Source organism: Paramisgurnus dabryanus, chromosome 19 (assembly GCF_030506205.2).
Source record: "Paramisgurnus dabryanus chromosome 19, PD_genome_1.1, whole genome shotgun sequence".
Classification (NCBI taxonomy): domain Eukaryota; kingdom Metazoa; phylum Chordata; class Actinopteri; order Cypriniformes; family Cobitidae; genus Paramisgurnus; species Paramisgurnus dabryanus.
In genome coordinates this window covers 7266341-7293424 of record NC_133355.1, presented here as the reverse complement: position 1 = coordinate 7293424, position 27084 = coordinate 7266341, and the positions used below count along the sequence as shown (strand labels likewise).

Genomic DNA, 27084 nt, shown 5'->3' with positions numbered 1-27084 from the left:
AATTTTTTCTTTGTGAAATTGTATTCACTGGTTTATGCCGATTGCAACGATACCTCGTTTGTCATTTTCCAACATTTTGTTAATGTGTTATTGTAAAGCATATGGTAGATGATTTTTTCACTACTCCTTTTACAAATTTTGTTTATTTTATGCCAGGTACTGCTCGTATAATGTTTGGAGCAATCCGCACAGAAATGACTGAACAGATTTTTGATATTCTGTTCGTTGTCTATTTGTCATAGTAAATTAATGTGACTGTATATTACATTGTATAGCATTACTATACAGAATTTTCTTCTTTTCTTCAATCTCACTTGAGCTTTTTGATTCTCAATATAGATGTATTTCTGTTATTTCTGCTCTTCAGTGTCAGTTCTGCATCTTTGGTGATTGGCATATGTCAATGCTTGGAGCTCTGAAAGGTCTTTTCAGCTTCATGGTTACACTGTGAGAACTGAGTGGTGCATCTGGTAAAGCAAATGCTTTGAGATTCTGAGATCATGGGTTCAAATCCTGTGTGAGGGAGGTTTGTCTTGACTTCTTTCTTATTTAATTATCTGATTCTCTTAAACGTTGTATGTTTTTTATTTCTGCTCTGCTGTGTCATTTCTACACTTTTGGTGATTGGCATATAGTAATACTTGCAGCTCTGAAAGCTCTTTTCAGCTGTCTGGTTCAACCATGTTAACTGAGTGATGCATCCAGGGGTGTCGGACTGGGGGTAAAACCAGTACTGATTACCAGGGCCCCAAAGGAAAAGAGGGCCTTTGAAAAGTCTGGAGTATATTATGGGGTGGGGCATGGGGGCCCATCAGGATCTTGTGCAACGCCCCTGGATGCATCTGATAAATCATGTGCATTGAGATTTTGAGGTCTTGTGGTACTGGATTCAAATCCTTTGTGAGGAATATTTTTCTTGACTTGATTCTCACTTAAGGACCTGATTCTTATATACATTGTATTCATTGTCTAAATCTGAATTAATAAACATAAATGTGATAGATTTATCTACAAAAACTTAGGGTATGATTAATTCAATATTTACTTCTGAAATTATATGTTTTTCATGTTATTTGTTCAATTTGACTTCTTGTACTTCTAATAGCTGTCCTCAGTAATCTCCCACACATTTCTCATTGGGCAAACCCACTAATCCACAACCTTTAAGGACATGCGTTTAATGCCATGTGGCACATCTCTGCAGAAGTACCATTGCAAATATGTGTGTACAATGTACTGTCCTGAGGATAAGCTACTTTGTTCTTTTACATTAAAAAAATATGTTCATATGCTTAAGGTTATTCTTGAGTTTATTTTTCCCTGTAGTTTTGAACCCATGTGCTGTTCTGGTAAAATTATTTCCTTTTGCCATTTCAGTGCTTAGAACTAATATGAGTATATGCATGTTCTTCCTATGACACACAGCAACAAATCTAAAATGTGTGGTTTTGATGCCTGTTGTTAAAAAATAAGTCAGATTTGAGATAGTAGGTTTATAGCAAGTTTAATTTGTTATTTAGTCCATTTTTAATTGTAAGTTTCATGGTTCAAAATAAGTGAAACATTCATCAAGACATTTACTTTTTATGAGTAGAGTAATTAATTATAGTACATGAAACCATAAGATACTGAAATTCAAAGTAGATTTTTACCTTAGCATAATTTATCCAACAATTACTGAAATCTTGGTCAATTAGACTTCAAATTAATGACCTACTAGAGGGAATGTGTGCGAATTAAAATTAATATACCAAGAATTCCAATCAATAAAATGAAGGAAATTTTATTTTATAGTTGCTACAAACAAATGCTCATGTAAATAGATGACAGAGATCAAGTCCATTTATCAACATTGTATTTATTACATTTATTACAAACAATATTGTTTTATTTTAATAAACCGTGCCAGAATACCCATGTGAGCAAGCCAAAAGCGACAGTGGCAAGGAAAAACTCCCTTAAATGGTAAGCTGATGTTGATAATGTAAAAATTGAAGGAAGAAACCTTAGGAGGAACCAGGCTCAGCAGGGGCAGGCCATCCTCCTTTGGCTGGCACATACTCAAAAAACTAAACTTGGGCCAACTATAATACAAGCCATCCATTCCAGTTGTACTACAGAGTTATATTACTTGGGTGATTGAGAATTCAGAGCCAAAATTATATTATGGACCATCAACTGCATCCGTTTACAGTTCTGTTTGTACATTCTCTTAATTGATAGTAGAGTCTGTATTCACTAGAAGGGGAAAAACAAATGAAGAAATCAGTAACAATAACGTCTTACAATCAAAACGCATTTAAGGATGTTGTAAGGTAACCTTTAAGTTGTGGGTTTCTATACAGTACAGCAGTTCACAAGGCCTCAATTTCACAGGAGGTGTTGAACTGTGATTGTGTCATTAAAGCTGAAAAAGAAATTACATATATTAACACCGATTTATGCATTTATGTATAACACATTCTGCATCTATTTTTAGAGTAACTGGAAGTTCACATTTACAGTAGTGCACTTCAGAATATTACTAGTGGTTAAAGAGGTCAAAATGTAAAAAAGCTCAAATGTGTAGTTAGTGGATTAATGCATCATACATATTTGAAATTAAGTGTGGTGCTCGCTAACCTGGAATGACTTCAGGAAGACAGTCACAGAGTATTAAGTTCATGATCCAAGCTGGCCATGATTTGCTGGGGTAAGAGCAATCAACTAACATGTTGACTCTGTCACAGAAGGGGAACCCTGGAGAACATTTTTAGTAGCTGCTTGCCAGGCACAGGAGAGCACTGCTACTGCTGGTCACATGATGAGGTTCTGAGTTTTCTGGCAGAAGCCATTTTCAATAAAATGGTCAGAAAAAAATGTTTGGAGCCAGAAGAAAGTTGCCTTAGGACAGCACCACACCTAACAACATTACATTAGTGTGAAAAAGCAGTGTGACATTAGTGTGGCATTGATTGCCAGCCTGCTCTTGTCACATGCCTCTTCAAGCCTGTATGTGGTGCTAACATTCATGTCTCCAAAGCAGGTCTTCTTAGTAGTATTGATATTTCATTGGCAGATCTGCACTGAAGAGGCCATGTGTGTAAGTTGACAAATACCCGGATCTCAGGGGTGTGCCAGAGGATGAGTTGGAAAGTTAATGGTGAGCCCTCTAGGGTTGGATGAATAGGCTTTGTTGGTGATTCCCTGTACAAGATAGGCTAACATAAAAGCTGCAAAAAAAGTCTCAAAGTCAATTTGGTTAAAAAAGTGAGCAAGTGATGGTGGGGCACAAGTTGGCATCTGATCAATCCCAGCTGAGTCAACCAAGAGTGTGTCTGATGTTTACAGACCCAAAACACCAAAGGATGTTTGAAAAATTCACTGATGATGTGTGGCATTGCATCAACAGAGGTCTCTGTACAAAACGGATGATTGAGTTTTTTAGCTCAAATTTTACTATCAACTGCCTGCATCCATTTACAATTCTGTTAGGATATTCTCTAAACTGATAGTTGTTGAGTCTGTTGTGTGCCCTTAAGAGGAGGAAAACAATGAAATCAGTAAGATTAACAAAATAAACAACTTGTGATCAGAATGCGTTTAATCTTTTAAGCTCACCTTTTTGAAGTTGTGGGTTTCTATACAATAGTTCAAAGGCCTCAAAATTTCACAGCAGGTTTTGAACCGTGATTGTGTCTTTAAAACATGAAAAGAATTTTAACATTTATTGGGAGTTTACTTGTACAGGACTCAACTTCAGAATATCACCAGTGGTTATTGAGATGAAAACTGTAAAAAGCTAAAGTTTATAATCAGTGGATTAATGCATCATACATATTTGAAATTAAGTGTGGTGCTGGCTGACCTGGAATGACTTCAAGAAGACAGTCACAGAGTATTAAGTTCATGATCCAAGCTGGCCATGATTTGCTGGGGAAAGAGCAATCAACTAACATGTTCACTCTGTCACAGAAGGGGAACCCTGGAAAACATTCTTAGTAGCTGCTTGCCAGGCACAGGAGAGCACTGCTACTGCTGGTCACATGATGAGGTTCTGAGTTTTGTGGCTAAAGCCATTTTCAATTAAATGGTCAATAAAAATTTTTGGAGCCAGAAGACAGTTGCCTTTGAACAGCACCACACCTAACAACATTAAATTAGTGTGAAAAATCAGTGTGACATTAGTGTGGCATTGATTGCCAGCCTGCTCGTCACATTAGCCTCTTCAAGCCCGGATGTGGTGCTAACATACATGTCTCCAAAGCAGGTCTTCTTAGTATTATTGATATTTCATTGGCAGGTCTGCACTGAAGAGGCCATGTGTGTAAGTTGACAAATACCAGGATCTCAGGGGTGTGCCAGAGGATGAGTTGGAAAGTTAATGGTGAGCCCTCTAAAGTTGGATGAATAGGCTTTGTTGGTCATTTCCTGTACAAGATAGGCTAACATAAAAGCTGCAAAGAAAATCTCAAAGTCAATTTGGTTAAAAAAGTGAGCCAGTGATGGTGGGGCACAAGTGGGGATCTGATCAATCCCAGCTGAGTCAACCAAGAGTGTGTCTGATGTTTACAGACCCAAAACACCAAAGGATGTTTGAAAAATTCACTGATGATGTGTGGCATTGCATCAACAGAGGTCTCTGTACACAACGTGTGATTGAGTTTTATAGCTCAAATTTTACTATCAACTGCCTGCATCCATTTACAATTCTGTTAGGATATTCTCTAAACTGATAGTTGTTGAGTCTGTTGTGTTCCCTATAAGAGGAGGAAAAACAATGAAATCAGTAAGATTAACAAAATAAACAACTTGTGATCAGAATGCGTTTAATCTTTTAAGCTCACCTTTTTGAAGTTGTGGGTTTCTATACAATAGTTCAAAGGCCTCAAAATTTCACAGCAGGTTTTGAACAGAGACTGTGTCTTTAGAACATGAAAACAATTTTAACATTTACTGGGAGTTTACTTGTACAGGACTCAACTTCAGAATATCACCAGTGGTTATTGAGATAAAAACTGTAAAAAGCTGAAATGTATAGTTAGTGAATTAATGCATAAAACATAGTGTGTATTTTAAGGTTTTGCACACATTATACAAACTTAATTTACCTTTAAATATGTTGTTTACTTCTTCATAGGAGCTCATGGGGCCCAGCATGATATATTGAGTATGTAGAGGGAATAATTTTTAGAACAAAATCTGAAAACACAAAAATATCAATAAGTATTTGACTGAATTGAAGGGTTTACTATACAAATTTAGCAAGTTATATGAAAATAGTTTCTTAAATTACCTTTTTGTCAGTAGTTGACATCTAGAAGTTTTTGGATCTCATAATATGCCTATTAGTCTCAGAGTTGCACAAAGCTAAAAATGTATTTTTAGTGGGTTCATTTGTGGTTTAAATTAATTATTGTGTATCGGCAATATTAAGTTATAAAACGTACCTTGTGTTGTGAATTTGAGTTTGTGTAGAATAGAACCTCATGAGGTCTAGTGTATTTCAGAAATCTGAAATAAACTGTAGAAAACTGTAGGAATGCAGGCAGGCTTTGATGGATACTTCCTATGCTGTTTGGAAGCATCCAGTGTTGTATGGATGGCTTGTAGAAAGGCTTCTGTTATGGTAGTAATTAGGCATAAGTTGTATACAGAGTCACATAAATCTGAAACATTTTGTTTACAATTAAATTTATAAGCTATGTGCAACCTTACCTATGTGTTTTTGAAGTTCTAGAAAGACCAGGTGTTATGTGAAATGTAGGACTCTGTGATAGCCGTATAAAAGCTGGGATGCAGTTGGTAGTAATCTGGCCATCTTGGATTCTCAGCATGAGTAGCACATGGAATGTACAAAAAGGAACACACAATGCAGTAATACAAATATCTTGGTTCAGAATGGGCATAAATTCCATACAAGTGAAATACCTTACATGACTTTCTTCCTTGTAAATATGGTAGTACCAAATGAAACAGTTGCATCTTTAAGTTAACCATTTGATAGATAGTTTAGTAGCATACCTTTACCAGTTGCAAACCTGTACATCATGTTGTAGACATTACTCTCAGTGTCAGCATCACATTGTAGAACAGACAGACAAAGACAAATAGACAAGAGAAATCAAAGTTATATAGTGTTCAATGTACATACACATTACCCTACTGTAACTAGCACTGCCTCGTGATAACTATAATAAGTTGAAATAATTTCAACTGAAATATTTTGTGCATCTTTAGCATATACGTGATCTATTAATGTACGTTTCTCAGTTGTTGGATGTTGCACATGTTGACTGTATCCATGAAATTCCATCAACATCCTAATTGTAGATGATGTTATGATATCTTCATTGAAGTCTCCCATAATTAGTTTGGTTCCTGGATGTTTCTCCAACTCAGCAATGACATGTGATACATTTAGTCGAAACATGTCAATTGGATATGAATTTGGTCTGTACAGCAGTGCAACATTTAAATTCAAATGTGGAATTGCCAAGTAGAGACATTCCAAATTACAAGCTTCTGGAATGATGACATTGGAAACCACATTTTCACAACAGTATATTCCAACTCCTCCTCCTCGTTGGCGTTTTAAATTACTGAAAAGCAGACTGCTGTTGTCATAACAATTAGCTCTTGGATTATGCTTCAAATTAAATCCTGGTATCTGTACTTCATCTTCCTTGTCTTCAGCTTTTAACCAGGTTTCAGTTAAACAAATACAATCTGTATTCAAAAGCTGTCTGTGAGCGCGAACATCTTGAATGTGTGCTTGAAGACTTTGCACATTATGAAGAGCAATTCTAAATATACCAGGTGTATTTTTGAAAGTATTATTTTCTAAAGAAAATTTTACCATATTTTTCATTGCTTGCTCAATTTTATCATTGCAATATATGGCAGACTCCTTGAAGTTTTGAATTATCAATCCATCAATGGTTCTAACACGACTCAATGCAACATATGCTTGTCCTGGAGCAAAGATCTTGTTAAGGGATACAACAGCTTTATCTACTGTAAGCCCTTGCACTTTGTGAACAGTGCACGCCCATGCCAATTTCAGTGGAAACTGACGTCTTATGCCACCGTCATTTGTGACTTGATCTTCTACTGCTTCAATAACAGTTGCATTTCTGGAAAATCTTGGCTGTTGTTTTGATCGCTGAACTTTACCAACATTTGGATCATCAAATTCTACGTGAATAGCTGAGGGGAAATCATTGTCATGGTCATCGTGTTTCTGACTTTCACTTACATGGACAACAGTGCCAAAGGCTCCATTAACAAGGCCATCAGAAACATCCACATTTTTCTTTAACATTACTCTTGCTCCAACACCCAAGGAAACAAATGTAGATAAACAAGAGTTGAAAACTTTTGTATGCATTCCAACCTTGGGTTCCATTCTTCCAGTTTTAGGATTCCTCACAAAATCACGAGCTCGAATACTGATCACGTCGGGACAACACTCATGAAGCCTGAGCATGTTATATTCATCAACTTCTGAATTTGTAGGAAATATGTGAATATCAGTACATACCTCACCAGTTTCACATTGCTTCAGCATGTTAACATCACTTAGATTCAGAGGTTCATTCTTTTTACGAACTCTCAGACGATTTAACATTTCTGCAAAAGACGCATCTTCTTGCCTAACAACTTTTGTTAATTCAGCAATTTTAAAGATGTTGTCCCAAAGGTTCACTCCTTTTGCATCGGCATAGAGGGGAGTACCTTTGACAGGTGGAAGCTGATAAAAATCTCCTACAGCAACAATACTTACTTTTCCAAAGACAGAATAGTCACCAGTTTGCTTGATTTGTCTCAACCTGCCATGAACATAAGACAAAAGGTAATGGTCAACCATGGACATTTCATCAATGATTAAAATTTGCAAACAAGCCATTTTGGAACGCAGAGAATTGATTTTGTCATCACTTAAAGGTTGATATGGCAACTTGACATTAGCACCAATAGAAAAGGTGTTGTGGATGGTTGTGGCACCAATGTTGTAAGCGGCCACACCTGTTGAAGCACATAAAATCACAGTTCTATCATCAGGGTTATCAGACAGCTGAGATAAAAGCCTACAAGATTCATAGTAAATTGCTTTGATTAAATGACTTTTTCCTGTGCCTGCTCCACCCGTAACAAACAAGAAAAATGGTTCAGAATTTTCACCATATACTTTCTGAAGACACCATTTACGGACTTTGTGAAATATTGCAGATTGTTCAGTGTTTAAAGATCTTAGTAAACTCAATGCTTCATCTCTAGACATTGTAGCATTACTAGTATCAATTGTAAATGCAGTTTGAGCATTTCCTGCAAGATCTGGAATAAGTGTGTCCGAATCATCTTCATCTGCCAATACTTTTTTCTTTTTTATACTTAAACATTCATCTCGTTCTTTCTCAGTTTCAGGGCACAGTAGAGCCCAAGCATCTTCTAAATCAACACCTTGCTCTAAAAGCTGTTGAGCTCTATCCATTTGATCACTTTCCTTTTCAAAAATTGCTCGATTTGCATCAACAATACACTTAACACTTGCCAGAGTACTTCCACATTTTACAGCACCATTGCTGTAGAAATCTTCATAAGTGTTAAAATTATCTGGCTTCAACTGCCAATCTTCATAATGTGGTAAAAAAAGTTGTAACAATGAATGGTGGTACTTCTCTGAATCCTTTGTCGGTGAAAATCTTGGATACCTGACCACTGCCGGTTTGGTTCGACTTCTGCGTATCATATAACCACAGTTGTTGTTAAGCTTGACCACTTTGTCTTTGGAGGACTTTTTGGAAGAAATCTCAGATTGTGACAAAATCCTGTATTCTGAACAAAAACTTGCAATACACATAACATCAAAAGTTTGCGTTTTGGGTCTACTCTTGTACCTGTCAACGAGACTCTTCATCCAAATAGTACTGTTCTCACCTGATTGCTCATGTTTGGCTTGCAGTACACGCAGAGGTAAACTCATTTTCACAGGGTCTGTGCCAATTGGAATAAACTGGACTTTGCGAGAACATTCTTTCAAGTGCATACCTGTTAGTCGATACACCGCCTCTTGAGCAGAGATCTCCCTGTTGTGTAGATATATACTTCCCAACCTTCTCAAAGCTGATCTGGCTTCAACATTTCCATCCATCGCTTCATTCTGTGCACGTTGCAGCAACAGTCCCATTTCTTGCTCTGCTTTTGTGATATAACTAATAATATAAACCACTACAGAGTAAGCATCAGTTACATACTGGATATCCATGTTGCCTTGCCACGCACGTATAAGATGTTTGTTATACTGGTTTACCCAAACATCATTTGGATTTCGTTTCAAGACAACACTTTTCTTCTTTGAACATTTCTTGTAAGCCTTCTCAAACACAGCCTGATCAATCCCAATAGATTGAAAAAATGCATCTGTTGAAATAAAATTAACATCAGAATCTGTTAAGGCACTTTTAATTTTCTTCAAAATTGCACTTGCAGTCTCATTTTCATCATTGCATTTCCCCAAATATGCTCTTGATATAAATGTGCGACTAGATGGTGGTCGTGGAAAATTAAACCTACAAACTGTGTTTTTCTTACGACATGTCTTAGAATGTCTGACACTATGCTTCTGAACACTGTTGACGGTCTCATACAATTCAGTATCCTCCTCACTCGGGATCTCACAAGTGATGTAACGATCTACAAATGCAGCAACCAAAGCATCATTGTCTTCATTGTCTTCATTTAACTTTGGAGCATTTTCTACCCAAAACAGACAATGAACATGAGGAGATCCACGCTGCTGAAATTCCACACGGTAAAAGTAATCAATTACCTTTCCAATAGGTTGAGCAGGAGACATAATTACATCTTTCAAAAAACAATGCCACCTATGGTCAAACATTCTTGCAGCAGTGACAGGATTTCTTCTAATCAGCCCACATTTTTCGGACCAATCAAGCTCATCAACATTTAAATTCTTACCTTCTTGATTAAGAATGTTTTTTATCATTTCAGGCCACCTTAGATCTGCTGAGCTGAATGATGCAAAGAAAGTTGGAATACCTAGTTGTCGGATGAGAGCAAAAAGGTCTTTCTGAGTGCTTTGCCAATATGGTGGGGTTCCACGGACCGGCCTCAAAAACTTGTACCCTTCATCGTAATTCAGCAACTTGGTTAACGATTCTGGCTTCCTGAGCACATCTGATGTAATTGCCTGTAACAAACTGTTGTCTGAACCTTTTCGTAAAGCAATAGAAACATTAGAAACAATTTGATCCAATTCTGACAAATACTGTGCATAGAATATGAAGTCTGTGTTCTGGGCAAAACGCCCATCTGCATTGAGAATTCTCGCATTCAGGTATCGTGACAGTGTGATTTTAACTTCCCTTTCATCATGGAACGTTGGGCCACCAGTTGGAAAAAGAACAGGAAAACATTTAGCTTCATTAGTTTTATCAGATAACAATTTCACAGGACTCTTACCTTCAGCTGGTGCAACATTTAATACATCCTGAAAATGTTGATCAATTATTTCTGAACCAACATCAACAGGTTGTAATGACGTGTCAGACAAAAGACCACATTGCTCTTTGATGTAGGTCAAGTCTTCCTCAGTTTCTTCTTCAGGATCATTTTGCTCATCACCATTTTCAACATCTTGTTCCTGCATTTCATCACAAACAACATTCTCTGGCGGTTCATCCAAAGAGTTGACCCACCGTTCATTAATCTCAACATCTTTGTACCACCGATTGCATCTGATTAGATATTTCAAAGCATTTCTAACACGATCAGTGTGAACATACTTGTACTCGTAATGACCTTTATATGTTAACTTGCGCTTCAATTTGATCCTTACCATCATGTCTTCACATTCATTTCTTGGAAGAATATTACAGATGTCAGAGGTATTTACAGGCACACAGACAACTGGTCCATGACAACCACATTGTTTCCCACGGGGAAGACAGAGCAATTTCAAAAAAGGAATGTTACGAGCAACAAGATGTTGTTCTAATGAATTAAGACATTTCAACTGATATGGTATATCTACCAAATGCATGTTGTTACTAACACTTTCCGCAGGCAACTGTCCATATAGGATTTTTCGATGACACGTTGGACAGATCCACAGTTTGCACTCGGCAGAAGAAACATTAGAATTATCAGAACATCTCTCATCACAAACATGAACATACCTCAGTGTGATGCATCTTCTGGCCAAAGCAGCAATTTGTTCTCCTTTCTTTTCATAGCATTCAGTTTTGCATTCTTTTACTTGCTTTCTGAAAAGTAAACGGTGACAGACACAGCACACAAACTCTGGACCTCTACTTATTTCCTGTCGAAAATAAGCAATACTAGAATTAATTTGTTTCTGTTCCTTCTTTGTTTTCATGTATTTCTTTTTGGAATACTCACATACTCTTGCCTTAAAGGCCAGGTTTCGTAGATATTTCTTCTTTGAATACTCACGTACTCTTGCTTTAAAAGCCAGGTTTCGAAGATATTTCTTCTTTGAATACTCACGTACTCTTGCTTTAAAAGCCAGGTTTCGAAGATATTTCTTCGGTGAATACTCACGTACTCTTGCTTTAAAAGCCAGGTTTCGAAGATATTTCTTCTTTGAATACTCACATACTCTTGCTTTAAAAGCCAGGTTTCGAAGATATTTCTTCTTTGAATACTCACGTACTCTTGCTTTAAAAGCCAGGTTTCGAAGATATTTCTTCTTTGAATACTCACGTACTCTTGTTTGAAAACCCACATTCCTCTTGTATTTCACTTGAGAATATTTGCAAACAAGTTTCTTAAACTGCATGTTACTTGAGTACTTAAGTTTTGAGCGTTCACATTTAACCATACGAACGTCAACATTTTTGTAATATACATCATGAAGATTTTTAAGTTTACTCACCCTGTAAACAGCATCATGACCATATTTTGCTTTGACAGAGTCGAGTTTACGTTTTCTGTAAACAGCATCATGACAGTATCTTGTTTTGGCAGAGTCAAGTTTACTCTCCCTGTAAACAACATCACCACAGTATTTTGCTATGGCAGAGTCAAGTTTATGCTCCCGGTAAACAACATCAGAACAGTATTTTGCTCTGGCAAAGTCAAGTTTACTTTCTCTATAAAGATCATCATGACAGTATTTTGCTTTGGCAGACTCAATTTTGCTCTTCCTGTAATCAGTATCATGACAGTATTTTGTTTTCATGAAGATCAGTATTTTTTGTCTGTACTCACTGTTGCTGCAGTATCTTTTCCAATGCCTATTGGTTACAGAAGATTCTGTAGCGTCGCTTACCTTCCTTTTTCGCAAACATGGCTTACTCCTCGTCTCATTTGATGTTGCACTGTCACATGCTCCTGCACAAATGTTGTCTTGATTTCTGTGCTTAACACATGTTACAACTTCATAATGATTGTTGTTACAATTGTTTAAATAAATTGCATTGTGTGTCAATACCTCTCCACTAGGGTTATGAGCACTCCATCTGCCATTGTTAAATGTCATTATAGTCGTTTTAAAGAAATCAGAAGCAGCAAATATATCAATTTCAGTTACCCATGACCCAGAATAAAACATTCTACACTGTGTCAAATAGTCATCTACTGAAGCATACTCCCTTCTGACATACCTCTGAAACATTGGACCATTCATTTTCAGGTGTTTGACAACTGCACGGCGAATTTTCAAATGTTTCTCCTCGCTTCCACATATCGCATGTGCCACAGATCTAAAAAAACAGTTACCATCTGCTTTGATACTCTTGGTCTGACACGGACCTGCAATGGGACCAAAGTTTATGACAATATTACAGTCACTGTTATCATTTGTCAGAAGCACAACTTTACATAGAGCTTGCTGATCTTCGTGAGTCAAAGGACAGAAAAATATGTCTGGAATAGTAACGTCGGTAATAACCATTTCACCAGTTACAACATCCTCAACATGGCCTTTTGACAACTGTTTGTCTGGGAAATCAAACAGCTTTTTCCTTTTTGCTTTTTTACCTTTACTTTGCATGACAGCTTGGTTTGTATGCATTGGAAGATTCTTTCTTGTTGCATTTTGAACATCATCAGGTAATAAAATGGGAGATGCACTTACCTCAGTCATGACAGATTCACATACCTTGGGTGTGCGTTTTACGATTTTACTGTAAAGCACTTTATCTGAAGAACACGGAAGACTGCTGTGGTCTTCTTCCAGCAACTGAGTGTCAACAGCATCTATATGAACCATAACTCCGGTTATCTCAAATACTGGCTCATTTACACCAAAAGACATTGCAATGTTTTTAATGTAGTTGTACAAAGATTGTATACTGCTGTGATAAGCAACATAACTTGTCTCAGTTTTGACAGCATGAGAATCAACAAAAGCATACCATGATCCCTGCTTAATGACAGCACACGTGTTCGCAGATAAAGTCAAAAGGAAAGCATCAGCACTCAGTAGAGTTTGCTGAAGAGCTACATCAAGTGGCATAACCACACTGCTAACGGCTTCATCATAAACATCAACATTTACCAATCCGGTCAGAGAATCTGTATACTCGATGTAAAAGACTGTATTACCCAGCACATGTCTCCTTGGTAACTCATGGACTGCAATGTAATGCCTACCCATAGCTTCCTGGTCATTTATGTTACCCTGGTTTCGTAAAGTTTCATAAAGCAGTGTTCCTGACACCAAAACACCATCAAGATCTTGTGTTGTCCAGGTCAGCACATTCTTTATCTTGCTTGTCAACACTGCTGTCAAACTGACAGCACCACACTGTCTGTTGCGGGAGTCTCCAAAACGGGCATCACCTTGATGAAAGGAACCTTGCAGCAGTGGTTTCTGTGGACAATCTTTCAAAACATTTTCATGTGAATTTGCAGGACCATTTTGTTTAGTTTTCATGGGTTTTTTCAGGGATTTTGATTGCATTTTCATTGGGTACTTCATCTGGGCTTGCCGGAGCTTGACAGACTCTACTTGAAAATCAGATGTCCTTACCTCAGTCTCTGCAGATGTATATACCTTGGGTTTGCCTTTTAAGACTTCACTGTAAAGAGCTTTAACAGAAGAGCACGGAAAACTGCTGCCAACTTCTTCTTCCAATGAATCACAAACTTCTGCATCTGCATGAACCAAAACTCCAGTTATCTCAAATGGTGGCTTAGGTTGCCCAAACAACTGTGCCATGTCATTAATATAGTTGTACAAAGACTCTATGGTACTGTGATACACAACACAACTTGTGTCTGTTGTGATGGCATGAGAGTCAACAACTGCATACCATGATCCCTGCTTAATAACTACAGATGTGTTGGCACAAATAGTTAAGAGGAAAGCATCAGCATTCAGAAGAGCTTGCTGAAGGGCTACATCAAGTGGCATGGCTACACCACTTATGGCTTCGTCATACTCATGGAACTCATTGACATTAACAAAACCAGTCAGAGACTGCGTGTACTCGATGGAAAATGCAGTATTACCCAGCACATGTCTCCTGGGTAATTCATGAACTGCAATGTAATTCCTACCCTTGACTTCACAGTCTTTAATGTTACCCTGGTTTCTTAAAGACTCGTAAAGGTGTGTTCCTGCAACCAAGACAGCATCAAGATCTTCTGTCGTCCATGTCAGCACATTCTTCAGCTTGCTTTTCAACACCGCTGTCAGACTTATGGCTCCACACTGTCTGTTGCGTGAATCTCCAAAGCGGGCATCAGCTTGATCAAAAGACCCTTTTAGAACTGCTTTCTGTGGAGAATCAAAACACGCATTTAAAGTTTTCAAAGAATTCTTACTCAATTTTTTGGGGGTCACAAACCTTTCTGCAGATTCTCTGGAAATTTTGAGAGGTTGGTCAGACCTGTGGAAATTTGGGTTGCTTTTTGATAGTTTTTGTTGAACCAGTGACAAAGTAATAGAAGGGTATTGCAAAGTATCGGAAGTATATTGCAAAGTATCAGAAGTACATTGCAAAGTATCGGAAGTATTTGGAACCAATGAAGATATCTGCTCATTGGGAAATGCTCTAGTTCTTTGAACAGGGAGCAATGAAGCCTCTACCGGTTTTATTGCAGGACAGGGGAGAACCTGCTGGGTGGCACCAAGATTACAACTGCCGGAGCAGTCAGCCATTTTTTTATGAGGAAGCGGCGTTACCTCAACCTTGAATGTTTTAAGAGGAGGTGGTGAAGCCTCTGCCATTGTTTTAAGAGGAAGTGGCGGAACCTCTGTACTTGCACATCTCTGTGCGTATAGCCGTTTGGCTATTGTTGACCTCTTCTTTGGTCGCGGCATCTGTAAACATGGAAACGGAATTACTTCATATACTTATGAGATGGGACGTTTCGGTTCTTAAAAAAAAAGTAAAATATCAAAACATGTACCTATTCTATCACACTGTATCTATTCAAAAAGTACAAATTAATAACATACTTTACATGAAAATGGGTTGCTTTAACATCAACAGAACAGGAAACAAAAGAATAAGAAAGGTTACTTGATGTAAAGTCATCAATGTGAGACTTTATATCACCAGCAAAACATAATTAACATTTGCTTAAGTCTTTGACAAAGCACAAGTACTGATGATTCTCTAATAATATTATCTAGCAAGCATGGATACACTAAAATTTTACAATGAAAACAAACAAACATTTAACTTGCCTCAACTCGCAGTCTATAACCAGTCCATCACCACACATAAAAGAAAGGGTGTACTTGTCAGATATGCTTCGCCATACATTTAAGTTTACTTAAGCAGAATATTTTAAATACTGTTGTTAAATTTCGAAAAGTTTAACTAACCTCAACTTGCTGTCCTTTACCAGTGTACCAGCCTATGAAAAAAGAAGAGTGACAAGCATTATGCATTTTAATAACTTAATATAAAGCTCCAATAATTTTTTTTACATATACAAAAATTATAAATGTTACCTCAACTCACACTCTTATCAGTTTACAAACACACATTAAAAGAATAAAGTTTTGTTTAGTATGTAGAACCAATATATTCTAATTAAATGTTTCACTAATTATAAAACACACTTTTCACAGCTAAATATAAACTATTCAAAGCATTATCATCAATTAAATTGTCAACAAAATATAATGGGGAGAACTAACAGTGAATCATTTTGTTTATATATTGTTCAGACAATCTGAATCAGAATTGGTAAATTCCTGTGCATTACTTTACCAAAAACACACACACAAATCCCTAACATTAAACATTACATTGCCTTCAAGTTAGCTCCAGAATTACAATACAATACAATACATTACATGTCAAACAATACACTAGCTTAATGAGAAAACTGTATCTAATAAAGAAATGAGAAAACACTTCAAAGGAGTAGCCATTTTGACCACATGGTCAAAACAAACAGGAAACAAAATGTACATGTTCTTAAATATTTCAGCAAAATTTACTTAACTTATACCAAGAAGAAATAATCAACATACAAACACTTCTAAAACAAACTTACCTGCTGTAGGAAAACAGAAAAACCAAGCAGCCCATCCTCTCTCCCTCATATACTACAAATTAAGATCAGGTACTGCTTGATTAATTGGCTAGCATGTGCACTAATGTGTCTGTGAAGATTCTCACATCTTAAAGGGATAGTTCACTTTAAAATGAATGACATTTACTCATCTTCATGTTGTCATAAACCTATATGAATTTCTTTTTCTGATGAACACAAAAGAAGATATTTTGAGAAATGGTGGTAAACACAGCACACAGTGACCATTGACTTCCATAGTAGGAAAAAAATAATTTGAAAGTTTTGTGATAAATGAAGAAAATGTTTTGATAAATGATAGTAAGCTAACAGTTGATGAGACCCATTAAATTCCATCAGATTTTTTATTCCTACTATAGAAGTCAATGGTCACTATCTGCTGTGTGTTTCCCATCATTTACAAAGAAAAGGTAAACAGTCCTTAAAACTACTGTTATATGTATACACTGTAAAACCTAAACTGACTGAAACCATTTAAGGAAACTGGTTGCGTTAACCCTAATAAGTCCCTAGGGGTCAATCTTACCCCCAAGCCACTTTTATTTAGTTAAAAAAATTCACCAATGACCCCAATTGAAATGAATGGGATATGCAAACAAATTTTTTTTTTATTGTTATTCATTCAATAAAATCAATGCATCCAGAATTAATCTGAAAATTTTGACACAGAAAGGTAGGCCTGGTTCCAAAGCACAAATGCAATATAGAATAAACATGCTCAATCACACACACACAAAAAAAGTATGACTGCCACAGAGCATTTTTTACAGATTTTGGCAAAAAAACAGCCACAGATGCAAAACAAACTTACATTTAGTCAAATTTCTGTGGCCTTTTGTAAAAGCAGACATTTCAAAATGCATCAAAAACTACTAAAAATTATACAATTTAAAGTACTTTTTATTTTTAATGACATTTCTTATGTTTATATAAACAAATTCACAAAATATTTCACTCAAGTATTGATGTTGAGCAGTTGGCCACTTCCAGTAAAATGAATGGGTCTCTATGGGCATCTGCTGGTCAAAATTATTTATTTCCTAAACTGTAACCATAAAACTATTTTTCATTCTAAACACCAAATGGTTGAATTCAACACATAACATCTAGATCAATATCTTAAAACAATTTAAATCAAATTTAGATAATTTGTGAATTTTACAAAAATTTGATATTTACCGGCAAGCTAATGGTGTAGTTGAGGAATTGAGTGGTAAACGGGTACAAAAGTACTTCCCATCTATACAATAACTTGTATCATTAAAAATGTATACATTTTGTGTAATCACTTCATTTCTGGGGTCATTTTTACCCCCAGGGAACTCTAGGAAAATAGGCGCTCATGCAGTTAAACCAGGGGTGTCGCACTCAATTCCTGGAGGGCTGGTGTCCCTGCAGAGTTTAGATCCAGCCCTAATCAAAAACACCTGATGCTTTTTTAATCAACGTCTTCAGGATTACTAGAAACTACCAAGCAGGTGTGCTGCAGCTGGTTGGAGCTAAACTCTGTAGGACACCGGCCCTCCAGGAACTGAGTTTGGTTTAAAGCAGGGGTGTCATTCAAGTTTTAAAACATAATTTGTTAGGTTTATAGTACTAAAATGTGAGTCATATGCTGTTATGCATATTTAAGTTCACACTAAAACATAAGTGCATAATTGCATATGACTCAAAGTTCACAGTACTCAAATGTAGGAGTTTAAAAACTTACATGGTTTAAAGCAACCAGTTTCCTTAAATGGTTTGAGTGGAGTTAACTTTCAGGTTTTACAGTGCATTTAATAAGGCTTAAACTTAAGTTTGCGTTAACTGACAGTTTAAGTTATCTTTAAGTTAATTTAAAAGTTTGTTTACTTAATTTCAATAACATTTAAAAGTTTCAAACCTACACAAGTTAAATAAGTGACTTGCTTCACCTATGAAAAAGAGAAACTCGGGTAATAAGATCAAACAATTTTTATTAAACATTTAAGGCATGGATCACACAGAAACACAAAGGCTCGTTTAAAAAAAATTCAAATTAAAATAAACAGGAAAAAAATGAAAAGGCCCCTGAAAAGGACGTCACATGTCAGCCATAAACAAAAAAGGGGTTAGCTAAGAACATTAAAACAAACACTCAAAATCCCCCATAAATCACATTTTACAATTCATTAATACAACTTAAGACAATTCTGGGTCCTCTGGGAAAACAAAGTTAAGCCCTAGGGATTCTGCATCACACACTGCATTTGCCATGGTTCCATTTGAACTGCTACTACCAGGAACAGCACTGCTACATTCACCAACTTTAATGAACACTGCACGTAAAACTTCATGATCAAACATTTCAACTTTCAGATTGTCGTGGCTCAAAATTTGGGATGCCAGGTCATCAGTATTTTCTTTAAACTCTTGGGAGAAATTTAAGAGCTGACGGAAATTACCATCATCCATCACAATTTTGTTGTGAGTGGACTTTACATCAATTGTTATATGTCCATTCAAAATGGACTTGATTTTCGTCGTTTTACCAAAGGCATCACACTGATTACAATAATTCATTAACGTAGAGGCATTTACCGTATTCATTTTGTGGAACTTTGGACATAAATGACTCACTCTTATTTGGGTGTCGACAATTTCTCCCTCCATGGTGACAATGTCATCTTCAGCAGTCTCAATGAAACGACCCAAATCCTTCAGACGCGTCATCTTGGTCTGCAGAGTGGTTGAAAGGCGTGGCTTTGTACCAATCTTCCTCACAGAAACATTCTGCAGCTCACACCAATGTCCAACATCAATATGACCATCACCCCAGACACTTAAGGTCATGCTGAGAGTCTTGTCAGCAATGCGGTACGTTTTCCTCAACACTTGCTGGTTATGGCGAGTCAAGGTCTGCTTCTGGAACAAAAGCCTTACCACTTTGACTTGGACGGTCACCTGTGACAAGTAAGATACAAATTTAGGGTTAAAAGTCATATCCATTACTCGCCGCAGTAACATCTGCAAACTTTAAACGTTCAGCATGAAAAAAAATTACCCGCTGATATTGCCTGACATCATTGGCAATGTCTCTTAGTGTTTTGGAGTCACTGGTAGCTCTCAGACCATCAAAAGCAAACGGTAACCGTCTAATGATGGAAACTCTGCTGTAGCTATTGACAAGGACATCGTCTCTTCCCTGATTTTGAAGAGAGGGGCTTAATCTTACCCCACTTAGTTTCACAGGACTCCTGTAAGAGGAGATTAAAACAAAATCAGTCAAAGGATTTGACAATGTAAATGCTAGGTCTTGGCAAAGTAGAAGTGCTTTGCTGCTGCTGAATGGATTAGCTAAGTCAATACATATTCAAACAATACTGTGAGCAAGGATGACATGCTGCTGTTGTAAAACAATAAACGAATTATCTAAGAGACAGTTCTTTCACTTGCCTGTCCTTCTCCACACACTGAAAAACATTGTGGTGCTGCATGTCAAATACCACAACACGAGTATTGCGGTCAGCCTCCTGGAGCACAGCAGTGAAATATTTTGCCTTCACAGACTGCAGTACTGGGGACACTTGATGAACGTAGCCTTCCACCTCAGAACAAGGTCGCTTTGCAGATGACATTTTGCCTGTGGGTAAAGTACTACAAAAATATTTAAAAAAAAACTTAGTACACTGAACAAAATAACTACACTTCACACCTAAATTACAAAAAAGGAGACAAACAATGCATTTAAGAAACTACATAAGAAAATAAAAACTCAACAACAAAAGCAAAAAATTCACTCAAACTACAAGAACCACAGGAGAACTTTATAGGAAACATTAAAAAGCTAATTTCCAACATGACCCCTGTGTATGTTCAAATATTTTGCAAATATCATGTACAACATAAACAAATTTGATATTACCTGACAAAACTGTCTCTCACAACTACTACAAACAAAAGTAGATTCAAACCTCTCCTCCATTTAAACCTTTTATCATTTGCAGGAGCCACCAATCAGACATGATTGAATGGCTCACTAATCAATTGTCTTAACAATCGGCATGTATTCTCCATTTAATTTGACACATCAGGTATCAATTGTCTAATGAGGGATTTATGCACATTTTAAATGACAAAATCTAAAAAAAACTTGGCATCTGTTGATTCCTTGGGTTCATGTTTGGAACAGCAAATGCTTTATGATTTTATTGTTAAATTGACAGTTATGAACTAAACATTTTTTTAGAAACATTGAAAGTTCCACCATTAGCAGTTTTAAAATATTTTTTCCAGTGATGGTGTCCATGAAACAGAAAAGTCTTAATACACATTTATATTTTGCTTCATAACTGTCAATTTAACAATAAAATCATAAAGCATTTGCTGTTCCAAACATCAACCCAAGGAATCAACAGATGCCAAGTTTTTTTTAGAAGTTGTCAATTAAAATGGTCATAAATCTCTCATTAGAAAATTGATACCTGATGTGTCAAATTAAATGGAGAAGACATGCTAATTGTTAAGACAATTGATTAGTGAGCCATTCAATCATGTCTGATTGGTGGCTCCTGCAAAGGATAAAAGGTTTAAATGGAGGAGAGGTTTGAATCTACTTTTGTTTGTAGTGGATGTGTGAGACAAGTTTGTCAGGTAATATCAAATTTGTGTATGTTGTACATGATATTTGCAAAATACTTGAACATACACAGGGGTCATGAGTTTGTTGAAATGGGCTTTTTAATGTTTCCTATAAAGTTCTCCTGTGGTTCTTGTAGTTTGAGTGAATTTTGGGCTTTTTGTTGTTGATTGGGTTTTTATTTTCTTATGTAGTTTCTTAAATGCATTGTTTATTTCCTTGTTTGTAATTTAGGTGTCACATTAAGTTATTTTGTTCAGTGTACTAAGTTTTTTTAAAAATATTTTTATTGTACTTTACCCACAGGCAAAATGTCATCTGCAAAGCGACCTTGTTCTGAGGTGGAAGGCTACCTTCATCAAGTGTCCCAAGTGCTGCAGTCTGTGAAGGCAAAATATTTCACTGCTGTGCTCCAGGAGGCTGACCGCAATACTCGTGTTGTGGTATTTGACATGCAGCACCACAATGTTTTTCAGTGTGTGGAGAAAGACAGGCAAGTGATAGAACTGTGTCTCTTAGATAATTCGTTTGTTTTACAACAGCAGCATGTCATCCTTGCTCACAGTATTGTTTGAATATGTATTGGCTGTAGCTAATCCATTCAGCAGCAGCATAGCACTTCTACTTTGCCAAGACCTAGCATTTACATTGTCAAATCCTTTGACTGATTTTGTTTTAATCTCCTCTTACAGGAGTCCTGTGAAACTAAGTGGGGTAAGATTAAGCCCCTCTCTTCAAAATCAGGGAAGAGACGATGTCCTTGTCAATAGCTACAGCAGAGTTTCCATCATTAGACGGTTACCGTTTGCTTTTGATGATGGTCTGAGAGCTACCAGTGACTCCAAAACACTAAGAGACATTGCCAATGATGTCAGGCAATATCAGCGGGTAATTTTTTTTCATGCTGAACGTTTAAAGTTTGCAGATGTTACTGCGGCGAGTAAGTGATATGACATTTAACCCTAAATTTGTATCTTATTTGTCACAGGTGACCGTCCAAGTCAAAGTGGTTAGGCTCTTGTTCCAGAAGCAGACCTTGACTCGCCATAACCAGCAAGTGCTGAGGAAAACGTACCGCATTGCTGACAAGACTCTCAGCATGACCTTAAGTGTCTGGGGTGATGGTCATATTGATGTTGGACATTGGTGTGAGCTGCAGAATGTTTCTGTGAGGAAGATTGGTACAAAGCCATGCCTTTCAACCACTCTGCAGACCAAGATGACGCGTCTGAAGGATTTGGGTCGTTTCATTGGGACTGCTGAAGATGACATTGTCACCATGGAGGGAGAAATTGTCGACACCCAAATAAGAGTGAGTCATTTATGGCCAAAGTTCCACAAAATGAATACGGTAAATGCCTCTACGTTAATGAATTATTGTAATCAGTGTGATGCCTTCTGTAAAACGACGAAAATCAAGTCCATTTTGAATGGACATATAACAATTGATGTAAAGTCCACTCACAACAAAATTGTGATGGATGATGGTAATTTACGTCAGCTCTTAAATTTCTCCCAAGAGTTTAAAGAGAATACTGATGACCTGGCATCCCAAATTTTGAGCCACGACAATCTGAAAGTTGAAATGTTTGATCATGAAGTTTTACGTGCAGTGTTCATTAAAGTTGGTGAATGTAGCAGTGCTGTTCCTGGTAGTAGCAGTTCAAATGCAACCATGGCAAATGCAGAGTGTGATGCAGAATAAGACTGTGTGAGTGATGCTAGACTTTGTTGTCCCAGAGGACCCAGAATTGTCTTAAGTTGTATTATTGCATTGTAAAATGTGATTTATGGGGGCTTTTGAGTTTTTGTTTTAATATTCTTAGCTAACCCCTTTTTTGTTTATTGCTGACATGTGACGTCCTTTTTAAGGGGCATTTTTATTTTTGTGCCCTTATTTTACTTTTGGATTATTTTTTTAAATGAGCCTTTCTGTTTCTGTTATCCATGCCTTAAATGATTAATAAAAACTGTTTGAGATCTATTACTTGAGTTTGTCTTTTCATAGGTGAAGCAACAGTCACTTAACTTAAGTGTAGGTTTAAAACTTTTAAATGTGATTTGAAGTTAAAACAAACTTTGTAAATAAACTTTTTAAATAAATTTAACTTTAAGTTAGGGTTAACTGACATCAAGTTATCTGTACTAAAGTACACTACACTGTAAAACCTAAAAGTAAACTTGAACCATTTAAGGAAACTGGTTGCTTTAAACCATGTAATTTGAGTACTGTGAACTTTGAGTCCTATGCAATTATGCACTTATATTTATTTGACCTAAAATCTAAGTGCATAACTGCATATGACTCTGTTTAGGTTTATAGTACTCAAATGTATGTTTCAAAACTTACATGGTTTAGAACAACCAGTATCTTTAAATGGTTTGAGTTAACTGTTAGGTTTTACAATGTATACATATAACAGTTTTAAGGACACAAATGTTTATCACTATTGAGTCTTTCTCTTTACTGAAAATCACATAAAATATCACTTAAAAGATGGTCTTGTATTAGATGCTCATGCTAAGCATGCTAGGAACTGGAACTTCATCAACCAATTGTGTTGATTTAAATTTAAACTGAAGTAAATTTCTTGGCTTACCTGGCAAATTGAACTCCTCACCAACACCAAAAGTTTGTAATTTACATTGTTACAATGAGGCTGTGGTATTGAAATGACTGCATTGAAGTAATCAAGTTCTTTGACTCATTTTATTGGATGTTGTTGAACTTAAAATGGTTAGAACACACAAAACGTTTAATTAACATTTTCACAGTTTTGAGTTCAGTTCACTCATTTTAAATGAGTACATTGTACTGGTTGGGTTTAAAGTGTGCCAATGCATGGCATCTGGAGGACCACATCTCTAAACTAGACAATGAGCATGCTTTCTAAAGGCCTTATATCATTTCTCAAAATATATTTTGTGTTCATCTGAAAGACAATCCATACAGGTTTAGAACAACATGAGAATGAGTAAATGATGATGCAAGTAATGCAATTAAAATGATTGCTTTTAAGTAGGTTTATCCATTATGCTATATCCTCTATAGCAGTCTGACAAATTGTACTCGCATATGAGTTCCATTTAAAAACAAAAATCTGTGTAGGAAACAAAACTAACATTCTTATAGATCGGTAAACATAAAGGAGTAAATGGACATGAATGATGACAAAGTACATTCCAATTCATCATGTATTTATTAAATTCTTTACAAACACTTTACAAAATTTACATCAGGGGTGTCCAACCCTGTTCCTTCCCGGCCAATCAAACACAGCTGAAGCAGCTAATCAAGGTGTTCAAAGTTGCTTGATAATTACAGACAGGTGTGTTGGAGCTGGGTTGAAACTGAAGTCTGCAGGACGGTAGCCCTCGAGGAGCAGGATGGGCACCCCTGGTTTACATTAGAGTAACTAAACCCTAAACCAACTTTTTTTAGTTAAAGATCTGTAAGAATGATGCTTTATTAGTGCTGTTCATTGATTTTAGTAAGGTTTTGAAATTTGGATATAAAGTGCTTCAATACTACAATAAATAGGTGTAAAAACGTTTGAGTGGTGCCCTCTTCAGGTTGAACGGTAACTACAACTACTGCAGTTGAATTTTCCTATCAGATGTTGGGTCCAAAAATACCTCATGATGTAAGTAGGTTTAAGCTCACCACGCCCTTGTTACAAGCTCACCACGCCCTTGTTACAATCTCACCACACACTTGGTACGAGCTTAGTTTGTCCCCTCTATCTCCGTTAGGATCGGCCCACTTTTCTTGCATTTTTCCAATATTGCCAGTGGGTGGAGTCAGGCTCTAGCTAGGGGTTTAGTTACGCTTTAAAAAAGTGCTGCCCTAACATCCCAGTGAGCAAGCCAGAAGACAACAGTGGCAAGGAAAATCTCCCTAAATTAGTGAAAAGGGACATCATGGGTAAAGTGGTGGAGCATCATTAGCAGAGTGGTATAGGCAGAAACCTTGGGAGGAACCCAACTCAGCGGGGACTGGCCATCCTCCTTTGGCTGGCACATATCTAAATTTACTGTACATAGGCAATATATAATACAAGCTATCCATCCAATAGTTTATATAAAATTGTTACTTTTGTGGTTATGTATATTACTAATAACTTTGCATCAGTTTAGAGTTTGCTGGGACATTTTCTGCATTGATAATCGAAAATTGTTTTATGTAAGAAAGAGAAGCACAAAATAAATACATTAGAGTCATCAAATTAGTATCAACTTCAGATTAATACAAAGGATATTATTTTCTACCTTTTTATCAATTGTGTTCTTCATAAAACAGCCACAGGAAATTATATAATGGAGAAGAAAGTTTGAAGTGTAACATATTGCAGTTAGTATAATTAGTCTAGACATCTGTATGCTCACCTTTTGAGAGTAGTGGACAATAGCTATTTACTTTTCATGCCGAAACCTGAAAATGTATTACAAGGTGAAAGACTGCTAGAACAAATAAGTCAATTCCAGCTTTGAAAACACTATACAATGAAATGTACCTTTGCATCAGTGTGTTGGGCTGCTTCAGAACTTCCAAGTGTACTGTATTGCAGAAATCAGAAAATACCTTCATAGCACATTTACTGCTTGATAAATAGTATTTACACAACCCAAACGTTTTGCAACTAATGTAGACAACATCTCACCATTTCACAGCCAAAGTTGTTCATTTTCGATGCATTAACCTAAAAGTATATTGATAGGTAGTGCTGAGTCAATTCAAGTTATTATTAGTTAGTATATATTTATTATAATTCATTCTAATGTTTTTATCAGTTGTTTTCTTTATTATATGAGTTATTAGAGTATATAATTATGCATTGCATTGAGTATAGAATCTCTTGCATGGAGGAAATTATGATTGTAGTGCATTTCATATGTCTAAAATGTTTACTGGTATGTGGTTACTTGTATATAGCGAATGCATTTTACATTGCTTTTAAACAGTTTATTATATTTGAAACAGAAAATTTTTATATACCAAGGTAAATTAAATTGCCCGTGTGGTTCTTTATTGTACAAAATGTTCTTCACAAATTCACTCCCGTTTAAGTTATCTGATTACCCTATACTTTGTATTTCTGTTTATTTTTGCTTTGTTGTGTCATTTCAGTGATTTGGCATATAATCTTGCAGCTCTGAAACCTTTTATAGTCACTCCAGGTTTACTCAGTGCAGTGCCGGCGCCAGCCGAGCGCTGATGAGGGGGCGTCTAAAATACCAGAGGGGGCGATCACATGAATGCATATAATTCCCCCAGCTAGAAAATACATAGGTTTGGTACATTAAGTTTTAAAGTGTTATAAACAAACATCTCTGTAATACAACCACAAAAACTACAGCTATAGTGAGCAACGTACAGAGCTCTGAACAATACAACAACAACAAAACGCATACCTAACGTTACATTTTAGCACAACACTAAGTTACTCATTTGAAGTTCAGACCCAGAGGTAGAAATACATTTTACGTAATGGTGGGGGGCAGTGTTGGCAAATAGAGTTGATGGTTTTCAGCCCAAAAACGGTCCAAACGCAACATTTAATCAACATTTTGGTTAAATTTGATCATATAACGTAGTTATTTTAACTGCCACTAATGCACCATAAGCTAGCGATTAGCTAGAACCACAATAGCAAAATGACAATAACTCGTTTACATATACAGCTATGCTGTAGGATAGGCTAATTCAAATTCGTTAATTATAAATTTAACAATGTCTGTTTTTTATCTATTTACTCCTGATAAACAGGTGTGTGAGAGAGAGAGATCGTACAGGCTTACCTTTAACGTTAAATGCAGAACAATAATAGGCTGTTGGTTGTACGTTGACTTGCAAGGATGCTGAAAAACATGAACATCTGAACTTTTCAAAACTATGTACAGTCAGGCTGAAGTTCATGGTGCCCGAATTGACTTAATGACAGCCGAACATTTGGATCTTT

The 27084-nt window shown here is 36.5% G+C and overlaps 1 protein-coding gene and 1 long non-coding RNA gene across 2 annotated transcripts; both read right to left on the bottom strand.

The window, feature by feature from the left end:
• Positions 1 to 1915: 1915 nt before the first annotated feature.
• LOC135771627 (uncharacterized) lies at positions 1916 to 2900 on the bottom strand. The gene is made up of 3 exons (XR_010542976.1): positions 2623 to 2900; positions 2321 to 2407; positions 1916 to 2238 (listed from the first exon to the last, which is right to left on the bottom strand). It is a non-coding gene; the product is annotated as an uncharacterized lncRNA (long non-coding RNA).
• A 2269-nt stretch (positions 2901 to 5169) lies between these two features.
• LOC135773417 (uncharacterized) lies at positions 5170 to 20123 on the bottom strand. Its single transcript, XM_065282974.1, has 7 exons — positions 19942 to 20123; positions 19550 to 19742; positions 19126 to 19449; positions 15062 to 15295; positions 12745 to 14749; positions 6839 to 11766; positions 5170 to 5181 (listed from the first exon to the last, which is right to left on the bottom strand). Exons 1-7 carry the CDS (start codon positions 20121 to 20123, stop codon positions 5170 to 5172), a joined length of 7878 nt encoding a protein of 2625 aa, XP_065139046.1.
• Positions 20124 to 27084: the final 6961 nt, after the last annotated feature.